General features: G+C 37.0%; 1 protein-coding gene across 1 annotated transcript in view; it reads left to right on the top strand.

Annotated features, from left to right (window-relative positions):
• The window catches only part of LOC565594 (mucin-22), a 38,735-nt gene that overhangs the window by 17,517 nt on the left and 8,237 nt on the right, over positions 1-12,981 (top strand). The window contains 45 exon segments of the mRNA NM_001442629.1: positions 104-165; positions 330-430; positions 531-579; positions 668-822; positions 911-1,032; positions 1,183-1,244; positions 1,409-1,509; positions 1,611-1,659; positions 1,749-1,903; positions 1,992-2,113; positions 2,270-2,331; positions 2,496-2,596; positions 2,697-2,745; positions 3,919-4,073; positions 4,162-4,283; positions 4,440-4,501; positions 4,666-4,766; positions 4,866-4,914; positions 5,003-5,157; positions 5,246-5,367; positions 5,518-5,579; positions 5,744-5,844; positions 5,945-5,993; positions 6,082-6,236; positions 6,325-6,446; positions 6,603-6,664; positions 6,829-6,929; positions 7,031-7,079; positions 8,253-8,407; positions 8,496-8,617; positions 8,768-8,829; positions 8,994-9,094; positions 9,196-9,244; positions 9,333-9,487; positions 9,576-9,697; positions 9,848-9,909; positions 10,074-10,174; positions 10,275-10,323; positions 11,496-11,650; positions 11,739-11,860; positions 12,010-12,071; positions 12,236-12,336; positions 12,438-12,486; positions 12,575-12,729; positions 12,818-12,939. Coding sequence (NP_001429558.1) covers positions 104-165; positions 330-430; positions 531-579; positions 668-822; positions 911-1,032; positions 1,183-1,244; positions 1,409-1,509; positions 1,611-1,659; positions 1,749-1,903; positions 1,992-2,113; positions 2,270-2,331; positions 2,496-2,596; positions 2,697-2,745; positions 3,919-4,073; positions 4,162-4,283; positions 4,440-4,501; positions 4,666-4,766; positions 4,866-4,914; positions 5,003-5,157; positions 5,246-5,367; positions 5,518-5,579; positions 5,744-5,844; positions 5,945-5,993; positions 6,082-6,236; positions 6,325-6,446; positions 6,603-6,664; positions 6,829-6,929; positions 7,031-7,079; positions 8,253-8,407; positions 8,496-8,617; positions 8,768-8,829; positions 8,994-9,094; positions 9,196-9,244; positions 9,333-9,487; positions 9,576-9,697; positions 9,848-9,909; positions 10,074-10,174; positions 10,275-10,323; positions 11,496-11,650; positions 11,739-11,860; positions 12,010-12,071; positions 12,236-12,336; positions 12,438-12,486; positions 12,575-12,729; positions 12,818-12,939 — 4,401 coding nt within the window.

The following is a 12,981-nucleotide window of genomic DNA, read 5'->3' on the forward strand; positions in this document are numbered from 1 at the left end:
AAATGTTAAGCACTATTGATTCATAGCTAAGAAGAAGAAGAAAAAATCTTTGTAAATAGGATCTTGTCCAGAGTTTAAGAACTGGCTTTGTTTTCTCCTTTAGCTGAATACTCTTCTGAATGAACCTACCAGTGCACCTTTACAACCCAAATCAGCTAACTTCACGTAAGGAACATCCTGACTTCACAACCTTTTAGTAGTCTTTGTGTATTTTTGGATTTTAAAGCAGCCCAACAGATAAAGGAATAAATACATTAATAATGTTCTCATTTTTATGTTACTTTTATTGTGGACTGAAGTCTTAAAATAATGTCTTGTTTTAACTAAAGGAGCACATCTAACCAGATTGTGGGCATTATGGGATACACCTTCCAGGATCAAGATGTCATCCAGCCAGTCAGCTTCCTAAATGAACTTCGTTTACTGACAGGTTTGTTAACCTTTTTGACTTGTGGTCATTTAACATTTTTAATCATTTTTTTTCGTTACTGTACATCACTAGCGCTGAACATTTCTATTTCTGATTTTAGTAGTGACAACTACACCGGCCAGTACTACCGTGACTTCAGCAATCCCAATGTAAGGCTTTGTTTGATAATAATGAATAAAGTTACATTTCAAACCCATAACCCTCAACAATATTCATCACAAGTGGTGCTCTTTACAGATCTGGATTAGCGGTGGTCACAAGCAGGCTGTTGTTCAACTCCTCATCTCCAGTCCCCAGTGAAGCTCTGGTCCTCACTGCTATCGACACTCTTCTTAACTCAAGAACACCACAGCTCAATCAATCAGTGATAATTGTGAATGTCACCTATGAGAGTAAGTTTCATATTTTGCATTATGAACACTTCAAGCACTGATTAATGTAGGTATTAACTGAAATAATTGATTGTTTCTTTGCCAACAGAACTCTCAGACACCTCATATGCCATCGTCTTTACATTCGATCTGCCCAATATCAGCATTCCCGAAGACCCTGTACTCAAAAACAAGAGCTACAATCAAGTGGAGAGTAATGTCAACAATGCAGTAAGCATTTTCCATTAACAAATTAAGCAGTTTGAGTTTAAAAATAAAAATGTTAAGCACCATTGATTCAAAGCTAAGAAGAAGAAGAAAAAATCTTTGTAAATAGGATCTTGTCCAGAGTTTAAGAACTGGCTTTGTTTTCTCCTTCAGCTGAATACTCTTCTGAATGAACCTACCAGTGCACCTTTACAACCCAAATCAGCTAACTTCACGTAAGGAACATCCTGACTTCACAACCTTTTAGTGGTCTTTGTGCATTTTTGGATTTTAAAGCAGCCCAACAGATAAAGGAATAAATACATTAATAATGTTCTCATTTTCATGTTACTTTTATTGTGGACTGAAGTCTTAAAAGAATGTCTTGTTTTAACTAAAGGAGCACATCTAACCAGATTGTGGGCATTACGGGATACACCTTCCAGGATCAAGATGTCATCCAGCCAGTCAGCTTCCTAAATGAACTTCGTTTACTGACAGGTTTGTTAACCTTTTTGACTTGTGGTCATTTAACATTTTTAATCATTTTTTTTTCGTTACTGTACATCACTAGCGCTGAACATTTCTATTTCTGATTTTAGTAGTGACAACTACACCGGCCAGTACTACCGTGACTTCAGCAAACCCAATGTAAGGCTTTTGTTAGATAATAATGAATAAAGTTACATTTCAAACCCATAACCCTCAACAATATTCATCACAAGTGGTGCTCTTTACAGATCTGGATTAGCGGTGGTCACAAGCAGGCTGTTGTTTAACTCCTCATCTCCAGTCCCCAGTGAAGCTCTGGTCCTCACTGCTGTCGACACTCTTCTTAACTCAAGAACACCACAGCTCAATCAATCAGTGATAATTGTGAATGTCACCTATGAGAGTAAGTTTCATATTTTGCATTATGAACACTTCAAGCACTGATTAATGTAGGTATTAACTGAAATAATTGATTGTTTCTTTGCCAACAGAACTCTCAGACACCTCATATGCCATCGTCTTTACATTCGATCTGCCCAATATCAGCATTCCCGAAGACCCTGTACTCAAAAACAAGAGCTACAATCAAGTGGAGAGTAATGTCAACAATGCAGTAAGCATTCTCCATTAACAAATTAAGCAGTCTGAGTCCTAAAATAAAAATAGAAATGTTAAGCACTATTGATTCAAAGCTAAGAAGAAGAAGAAAAAATCTTTGTAAATAGGATCTTGTCCAGAGTTTAAGAACTGGCTTTGTTTTCTCCTTTAGCTGAATACTCTTCTGAATAAACCTACCAGTGCACCTTTACAACCCAAATCAGCTAACTTCACGTAAGGAACATCCTGACTTCACAACCTTTTAGTAGTCTTTGTGTATTTTTGGATTTTAAAGCAGCCCAACAGATAAAGGAATAAATACATTAATAATGTTCTCATTTTTATGTTACTTTTATTGTGGACTGAAGTCTTAAAAGAATGTCTTGTTTTAACTAAAGGAGCACATCTAACCAGATTGTGGGCATTATGGGATACACCTTCCAGGATCAAGATGTCATCCAGCCAGTCAGCTTCCTAAATGAACTTCGTTTACTGACAGGTTTGTTAACCTTTTTGACTTGTGGTCATTTAACATTTTTAATCATTTTTTTTCGTTACTGTACATCACTAGCGCTGAACATTTCTATTTCTGATTTTAGTAGTGACAACTACACCGGCCAGTACTACCGTGACTTCAGCAATCCCAATGTAAGGCTTTGTTTGATAATAATGAATAAAGTTACATTTCAAACCCATAACCCTCAACAATATTCATCACAAGTGGTGCTCTTTACAGATCTGGATTAGCGGTGGTCACAAGCAGGCTGTTGTTCAACACCTCATCTCCAGTCCCCAGTGAAGCTCTGGTCCTCACTGCTATCGACACTCTTCTTAACTCAAGAACACCACAGCTCAATCAATCAGTGATAATTGTGAATGTCAACTATGAGAGTTAGTTTCATATTTTGCATTATGAACACTTCAAGCACTGATTAATGTAGGTATTAACTGAAATAATTAATTGTTTCTTTGCCAACAGAACTCTCAGACACCTCTTATGCCATCGTCTTTACATTCGATCTGCCCAATATCAGCATTCCCGAAGACCCTGTACTCAAAAACAAGAGCTACAATCAAGTGGAGAGTAATGTCAACAATGCAGTAAGCATTCTCCATTAACAAATTAAGCAGTTTGAGTTCAAAAATAAAAATAGAAATGTTAAGCACTATTGATTCAAAGCTAAGAAGAAGAAGAAAAAATCTTTGTAAATAGGATCTTGTCCAGAGTTTAAGAACTGGCTTTGTTTTCTCCTTTAGCTGAATACTCTTCTGAATGAACCTACCAGTGCACCTTTACAACCCAAATCAGCTAACTTCACGTAAGGAACATCCTGACTTCACAACCTTTTAGTAGTCTTTGTGCATTTTTGGAGTTTAAAGCAGCCCAACAGATAAAGGAATAAATACATTAATAATGTTCTCATTTTCATGTTACTTTTATTGTGGACTGAAGTCTTAAAAGAATGTCTTGTTTTAACTAAAGGAGCACATCTAACCAGATTGTGGGCATTACGGGATACACCTTCCAGGATCAAGATGTCATCCAGCCAGTCAGCTTCCTAAATGAACTTCGTTTACTGACAGGTTTGTTAACCTTTTTTACTTGTGGTCATTTAACTATTTTAATCGATTTTTTTCGTAACTGTACATCACTAGCGCTGAACATTTCTATTTCTGATTTTAGTAGTGACAACTACACCGGCTAGTACTACCGTGACTTCAGCAAACCCAATGTAAGGCTTTGTTTGATAATAATGAATAAAGTAACATTTCAAACCCATAACCCTCAACAATATTCATCACAAGTGGTGCTCTTTACAGATCTGGATTAGCGGTGGTCACAAGCAGGCTGTTGTTTAACTCCTCATCTCCAGTCCCCAGTGAAGCTCTGGTCCTCACTGCTGTCGACACTCTTCTTAACTCAAGAACACCACAGCTCAATCAATCAGTGATAATTGTGAATGTCACCTATGAGAGTAAGTTTCATATTTTGCATTATGAACACTTCAAGCACTGATTAATGTAGGTATTAACTGAAATAATTGATTGTTTCTTTGCCAACAGAACTCTCAGACACCTCATATGCCATCGTCTTTACATTCGATCTGCCCAATATCAGCATTCCCGAAGACCCTGTACTCAAAAACAAGAGCTACAATCAAGTGGAGAGTAATGTCAACAATGCAGTAAGCATTCTCCATTAACAAATTAAGCAGTCTGAGTCCTAAAATAAAAATAGAAATGTTAAGCACTATTGATTCAAAGCTAAGAAGAAGAAGAAAAAATCTTTGTAAATAGGATCTTGTCCAGAGTTTAACAACTGGCTTTGTTTTCTCCTTCAGCTGAATACTCTTCTGAATGAACCTACCAGTGCACCTTTACAACCCAAATCAGCTAACTTCACGTAAGGAACATCCTGACTTCACAACCTTTTAGTAGTCTTTGTGTATTTTTGGATTTTAAAGCAGCCCAACAGATAAAGGAATAAATACATTAATAATGTTCTCATTTTTATGTTACTTTTATTGTGGACTGAAGTCTTAAAAGAATGTCTTGTTTTAACTAAAGGAGCACATCTAACCAGATTGTGGGCATTATGGGATACACCTTCCAGGATCAAGATGTCATCCAGCCAGTCAGCTTCCTAAATGAACTTCGTTTACTGACAGGTTTGTTAACCTTTTTGACTTGTGGTCATTTAACATTTTTAATCATTTTTTTCGTTACTGTACATCACTAGCGCTGAACATTTCTATTTCTGATTTTAGTAGTGACAACTACACCGGCCAGTACTACCGTGACTTCAGCAATCCCAATGTAAGGCTTTGTTTGATAATAATGAATAAAGTTACATTTCAAACCCATAACCCTCAACAATATTCATCACAAGTGGTGCTCTTTACAGATCTGGATTAGCGGTGGTCACAAGCAGGCTGTTGTTCAACTCCTCATCTCCAGTCCCCAGTGAAGCTCTGGTCCTCACTGCTATCGACACTCTTCTTAACTCAAGAACACCACAGCTCAATCAATCAGTGATAATTGTGAATGTCACCTATGAGAGTAAGTTTCATATTTTGCATTATGAACACTTCAAGCACTGATTAATGTAGGTATTAACTGAAATAATTGATTGTTTCTTTGCCAACAGAACTCTCAGACACCTCATATGCCATCGTCTTTACATTCGATCTGCCCAATATCAGCATTCCCGAAGACCCTGTACTCAAAAACAAGAGCTACAATCAAGTGGAGAGTAATGTCAACAATGCAGTAAGCATTCTCCATTAACAAATTAAGCAGTTTGAGTTTAAAAATAAAAATGTTAAGCACCATTGATTCAAAGCTAAGAAGAAGAAGAAAAAATCTTTGTAAATAGGATCTTGTCCAGAGTTTAACAACTGGCTTTGTTTTCTCCTTCAGCTGAATACTCTTCTGAATGAACCTACCAGTGCACCTTTACAACCCAAATCAGCTAACTTCACGTAAGGAACATCCTGACTTCACAACCTTTTAGTAGTCTTTGTGCATTTTTGGATTTTAAAGCAGCCCAACAGATAAAGGAATAAATACATTAATAATGTTCTCATTTTCATGTTACTTTTATTGTGGACTGAAGTCTTAAAAGAATGTCTTGTTTTAACTAAAGGAGCACATCTAACCAGATTGTGGGCATTATGGGATACACCTTCCAGGATCAAGATGTCATCCAGCCAGTCAGCTTCCTAAATGAACTTCGTTTACTGACAGGTTTGTTAACCTTTTTGACTTGTGGTCATTTAACATTTTTAATCATTTTTTTTCGTTACTGTACATCACTAGCGCTGAACATTTCTATTTCTGATTTTAGTAGTGACAACTACACCGGCCAGTACTACCGTGACTTCAGCAATCCCAATGTAAGGCTTTGTTTGATAATAATGAATAAAGTTAAATTTTAAACCCATAACCCTCAACAATATTCATCATAAGTGGTGCTCTTTACAGATCTGGATTAGCGGTGGTCACAAGCAGGCTGTTGTTTAACTCCTCATCTCCAGTCCCCAGTGAAGCTCTGGTCCTCACTGCTGTCGACACTCTTCTTAACTCAAGAACACCACAGCTCAATCAATCAGTGATAATTGTGAATGTCACCTATGAGAGTAAGTTTCATATTTTGCATTATGAACACTTCAAGCACTGATTAATGTAGGTATTAACTGAAATAATTGATTGTTTCTTTGCCAACAGAACTCTCAGACACCTCATATGCCATCGTCTTTACATTCGATCTGCCCAATATCAGCATTCCCGAAGACCCTGTACTCAAAAACAAGAGCTACAATCAAGTGGAGAGTAATGTCAACAATGCAGTAAGCATTCTCCATTAACAAATTAAGCAGTCTGAGTCCTAAAATAAAAATAGAAATGTTAAGCACTATTGATTCAAAGCTAAGAAGAAGAAGAAAAAATCTTTGTAAATAGGATCTTGTCCAGAGTTTAAGAACTGGCTTTGTTTTCTCCTTTAGCTGAATACTCTTCTGAATGAACCTACCAGTGCACCTTTACAACCCAAATCAGCTAACTTCACGTAAGGAACATCCTGACTTCACAACCTTTTAGTAGTCTTTGTGTATTTTTGGATTTTAAAGCAGCCCAACAGATAAAGGAATAAATACATTAATAATGTTCTCATTTTCATGTTACTTTTATTGTGGACTGAAGTCTTAAAAGAATGTCTTGTTTTAACTAAAGGAGCACATCTAACCAGATTGTGGGCATTATGGGATACACCTTCCAGGATCAAGATGTCATCCAGCCAGTCAGCTTCCTAAATGAACTTCGTTTACTGACAGGTTTGTTAACCTTTTTGACTTGTGGTCATTTAACATTTTTAATCATTTTTTTTCCGTTACTGTACATCACTAGCGCTGAACATTTCTATTTCTGATTTTAGTAGTGACAACTACACCGGCCAGTACTACCGTGACTTCAGCAATCCCAATGTAAGGCTTTGTTTGATAATAATGAATAAAGTTACATTTCAAACCCATAACCCTCAACAATATTCATCACAAGTGGTGCTCTTTACAGATCTGGATTAGCGGTGGTCACAAGCAGGCTCTTGTTCAACTCCTCATCTCCAGTCCCCAGTGAAGCTCTGGTCCTCACTGCTATCGACACTCTTCTTAACTCAAGAACACCACAACTCAATCAATCAGTGATAATTGTGAATGTCACCTATGAGAGTAAGTTTCATATTTTGCATTATGAACACTTCAAGCACTGATTAATGTAGGTATTAACTGAAATAATTAATTGTTTCTTTGCCAACAGAACTCTCAGACACCTCTTATGCCATCGTCTTTACATTCGATCTGCCCAATATCAGCATTCCCGAAGACCCTGTACTCAAAAACAAGAGCTACAATCAAGTGGAGAGTAATGTCAACAATGCAGTAAGCATTCTCCATTAACAAATTAAGCAGTTTGAGTTCAAAAATAAAAATAGAAATGTTAAGCACCATTGATTCAAAGCTAAGAAGAAGAAGAAAAAATCTTTGTAAATAGGATCTTGTCCAGAGTTTAAGAACTGGCTTTGTTTTCTCCTTCAGCTGAATACTCTTCTGAATGAACCTACCAGTGCACCTTTACAACCCAAATCAGCTAACTTCACGTAAGGAACATCCTGACTTCACAACCTTTTAGTAGTCTTTGTGCATTTTTGGAGTTTAAAGCAGCCCAACAGATAAAGGAATAAATACATTAATAATGTTCTCATTTTCATGTTACTTTTATTGTGGACTGAAGTCTTAAAAGAATGTCTTGTTTTAACTAAAGGAGCACATCTAACCAGATTGTGGGCATTACGGGATACACCTTCCAGGATCAAGATGTCATCCAGCCAGTCAGCTTCCTAAATGAACTTCGTTTACTGACAGGTTTGTTAACCTTTTTTACTTGTGGTCATTTAACTATTTTAATCGATTTTTTTCGTAACTGTACATCACTAGCGCTGAACATTTCTATTTCTGATTTTAGTAGTGACAACTACACCGGCTAGTACTACCGTGACTTCAGCAAACCCAATGTAAGGCTTTGTTTGATAATAATGAAAAAAGTAACATTTCAAACCCATAACCCTCAACAATATTCATCACAAGTGGTGCTCTTTACAGATCTGGATTAGCGGTGGTCACAAGCAGGCTGTTGTTTAACTCCTCATCTCCAGTCCCCAGTGAAGCTCTGGTCCTCACTGCTGTCGACACTCTTCTTAACTCAAGAACACCACAGCTCAATCAATCAGTGATAATTGTGAATGTCACCTATGAGAGTAAGTTTCATATTTTGCATTATGAACACTTCAAGCACTGATTAATGTAGGTATTAACTGAAATAATTGATTGTTTCTTTGCCAACAGAACTCTCAGACACCTCATATGCCATCGTCTTTACATTCGATCTGCCCAATATCAGCATTCCCGAAGACCCTGTACTCAAAAACAAGAGCTACAATCAAGTGGAGAGTAATGTCAACAATGCAGTAAGCATTCTCCATTAACAAATTAAGCAGTTTGAGTTTAAAAATAAAAATGTTAAGCACCATTGATTCAAAGCTAAGAAGAAGAAGAAAAAATCTTTGTAAATAGGATCTTGTCCAGAGTTTAACAACTGGCTTTGTTTTCTCCTTCAGCTGAATACTCTTCTGAATGAACCTACCAGTGCACCTTTACAACCCAAATCAGCTAACTTCACGTAAGGAACATCCTGACTTTACAACCTTTTAGTAGTCTTTGTGCATTTTTGGATTTTAAAGCAGCCCAACAGATAAAGGAATAAATACATTAATAATGTTCTCATTTTCATGTTACTTTTATTGTGGACTGAAGTCTTAAAAGAATGTCTTGTTTTAACTAAAGGAGCACATCTAACCAGATTGTGGGCATTATGGGATACACCTTCCAGGATCAAGATGTCATCCAGCCAGTCAGCTTCCTAAATGAACTTCGTTTACTGACAGGTTTGTTAACCTTTTTGACTTGTGGTCATTTAACATTTTTAATCATTTTTTTTCCGTTACTGTACATCACTAGCGCTGAACATTTCTATTTCTGATTTTAGTAGTGACAACTACACCGGCCAGTACTACCGTGACTTCAGCAATCCCAATGTAAGGCTTTGTTTGATAATAATGAATAAAGTTACATTTCAAACCCATAACCCTCAACAATATTCATCACAAGTGGTGCTCTTTACAGATCTGGATTAGCGGTGGTCACAAGCAGGCTGTTGTTTAACTCCTCATCTCCAGTCCCCAGTGAAGCTCTGGTCCTCACTGCTGTCGACACTCTTCTTAACTCAAGAACACCACAGCTCAATCAATCAGTGATAATTGTGAATGTCACCTATGAGAGTAAGTTTCATATTTTGCATTATGAACACTTCAAGCACTGATTAATGTAGGTATTAACTGAAATAATTGATTGTTTCTTTGCCAACAGAACTCTCAGACACCTCATATGCCATCGTCTTTACATTCGATCTGCCCAATATCAGCATTCCCGAAGACCCTGTACTCAAAAACAAGAGCTACAATCAAGTGAAGAGTAATGTCAACAATGCAGTAAGCATTCTCCATTAACAAATTAAGCAGTCTGAGTTTAAAAATAAAAATGTTAAGCACCATTGATTCAAAGCTAAGAAGAAGAAGAAAAAATCTTTGTAAACAGGATCTTGTCCAGAGTTTAAGGACTGGCTTTGTTTTCTCCTTCAGCTGAATACTCTTCTGAATGAACCTACCAGTGCACCTTTACAACCCAAATCAGCTAACTTCACGTAAGGAACATCCTGACTTTACAACCTTTTAGTAGTCTTTGTGCATTTTTGGATTTTAAAGCAGCCCAACAGATAAAGGAATAAATACATTAATAATGTTCTCATTTTTATGTTACTTTTATTGTGGACTGAAGTCTTAAAAGAATGTCTTGTTTTAACTAAAGGAGCACATCTAACCAGATTGTGGGCATTATGGGATACACCTTCCAGGATCAAGATGTCATCCAGCCAGTCAGCTTCCTAAATGAACTTCGTTTACTGACAGGTTTGTTAACCTTTTTGACTTGTGGTCATTTAACATTTTTAATCATTTTTTTTCGTTGCTGTACATCACTAGCGCTGAACATTTCTATTTCTGATTTTAGTAGTGACAACTACACCGGCCAGTACTACCGTGACTTCAGCAATCCCAATGTAAGGCTTTGTTTGATAATAATGAATAAAGTTACATTTTAAACCCATAACCCTCAACAATATTCATCACAAGTGGTGCTCTTTACAGATCTGGATTAGCGGTGGTCACAAGCAGGCTCTTGTTCAACTCCTCATCTCCAGTCCCCAGTGAAGCTCTGGTCCTCACTGCTATCGACACTCTTCTTAACTCAAGAACACCACAACTCAATCAATCAGTGATAATTGTGAATGTCACCTATGAGAGTAAGTTTCATATTTTGCATTATGAACACTTCAAGCACTGATTAATGTAGGTATTAACTGAAATAATTAATTGTTTCTTTGCCAACAGAACTCTCAGACACCTCTTATGCCATCGTCTTTACATTCGATCTGCCCAATATCAGCATTCCCGAAGACCCTGTACTCAAAAACAAGAGCTACAATCAAGTGGAGAGTAATGTCAACAATGCAGTAAGCATTCTCCATTAACAAATTAAGCAGTTTGAGTTTAAAAATAAAAATAGAAATGTTAAGCACCATTGATTCAAAGCTAAGAAGAAGAAGAAAAATCTTTGTAAATAGGATCTTGTCCAGAGTTTAAGAACTGGCTTTGTTTTCTCCTTCAGCTGAATACTCTTCTGAATGAACCTACCAGTGCACCTTTACAACCCAAATCAGCTAACTTCACGTAAGGAACATCCTGACTTCACAACCTTTTAGTAGTCTTTGTGCATTTTTGGAGTTTAAAGCAGCCCAACAGATAAAGGAATAAATACATTAATAATGTTCTCATTTTCATGTTACTTTTATTGTGGACTGAAGTCTTAAAAGAATGTCTTGTTTTAACTAAAGGAGCACATCTAACCAGATTGTGGGCATTACGGGATACACCTTCCAGGATCAAGATGTCATCCAGCCAGTCAGCTTCCTAAATGAACTTCGTTTACTGACAGGTTTGTTAACCTTTTTTACTTGTGGTCATTTAACTATTTTAATCGATTTTTTTCGTAACTGTACATCACTAGCGCTGAACATTTCTATTTCTGATTTTAGTAGTGACAACTACACCGGCTAGTACTACCGTGACTTCAGCAAACCCAATGTAAGGCTTTGTTTGATAATAATGAAAAAAGTAACATTTCAAACCCATAACCCTCAACAATATTCATCACAAGTGGTGCTCTTTACAGATCTGGATTAGCGGTGGTCACAAGCAGGCTGTTGTTTAACTCCTCATCTCCAGTCCCCAGTGAAGCTCTGGTCCTCACTGCTGTCGACACTCTTCTTAACTCAAGAACACCACAGCTCAATCAATCAGTGATAATTGCGAATGTCACCTATGAGAGTAAGTTTCATATTTTGCATTATGAACACTTCAAGCACTGATTAATGTAGGTATTAACTGAAATAATTGATTGTTTCTTTGCCAACAGAACTCTCAGACACCTCATATGCCATCGTCTTTACATTCGATCTGCCCAATATCAGCATTCCCGAAGACCCTGTACTCAAAAACAAGAGCTACAATCAAGTGGAGAGTAATGTCAACAATGCAGTAAGCATTCTCCATTAACAAATTAAGCAGTTTGAGTTTAAAAATAAAAATGTTAAGCACCATTGATTCAAAGCTAAGAAGAAGAAGAAAAATCTTTGTAAATAGGATCTTGTCCAGAGTTTAAGAACTGGCTTTGTTTTCTCCTTCAGCTGAATACTCTTCTGAATGAACCTACCAGTGCACCTTTACAACCCAAATCAGCTAACTTCACGTAAGGAACATCCTGACTTTACAACCTTTTAGTAGTCTTTGTGCATTTTTGGATTTTAAAGCAGCCCAACAGATAAAGGAATAAATACATTAATAATGTTCTCATTTTCATGTTACTTTTATTGTGGACTGAAGTCTTAAAAGAATGTCTTGTTTTAACTAAAGGAGCACATCTAACCAGATTGTGGGCATTATGGGATACACCTTCCAGGATCAAGATGTCATCCAGCCAGTCAGCTTCCTAAATGAACTTCGTTTACTGACAGGTTTGTTAACCTTTTTGACTTGTGGTCATTTAACATTTTTAATCATTTTTTTTCCGTTACTGTACATCACCAGCGCTGAACATTTCTATTTCTGATTTTAGTAGTGACAACTACACCGGCCAGTACTACCGTGACTTCAGCAATCCCAATGTAAGGCTTTGTTTGATAATAATGAATAAAGTTACATTTTAAACCCATAACCCTCAACAATATTCATCACAAGTGGTGCTCTTTACAGATCTGGATTAGCGGTGGTCACAAGCAGGCTGTTGTTCAACTCCTCATCTCCAGTCCCCAGTGAAGCTCTGGTCCTCACTGCTGTCGACACTCTTCTTAACTCAAGAACACCACAGCTCAATCAATCAGTGATAATTGTGAATGTCACCTATGAGAGTAAGTTTCATATTTTGCATTATGAACACTTCAAGCACTGATTAATGTAGGTATTAACTGAAATAATTGATTGTTTCTTTGCCAACAGAACTCTCAGACACCTCATATGCCATCGTCTTTACATTCGATCTGCCCAATGTCAGCATTCCCGAAGACCCTGTACTCAAAAACAAGAGCTACAATCAAGTGGAGAGTAATGTCAACAATGCAGTAAGCATTCTCCATTAACAAATTAAGCAGTCTGAGTCCTAA

The sequence above is a fragment of the Danio rerio genome, chromosome 1 (assembly GCF_052040795.2).
Source record: "Danio rerio strain M-AB ecotype USA chromosome 1, GRCz13ab, whole genome shotgun sequence".
Taxonomy (NCBI): domain Eukaryota; kingdom Metazoa; phylum Chordata; class Actinopteri; order Cypriniformes; family Danionidae; genus Danio; species Danio rerio.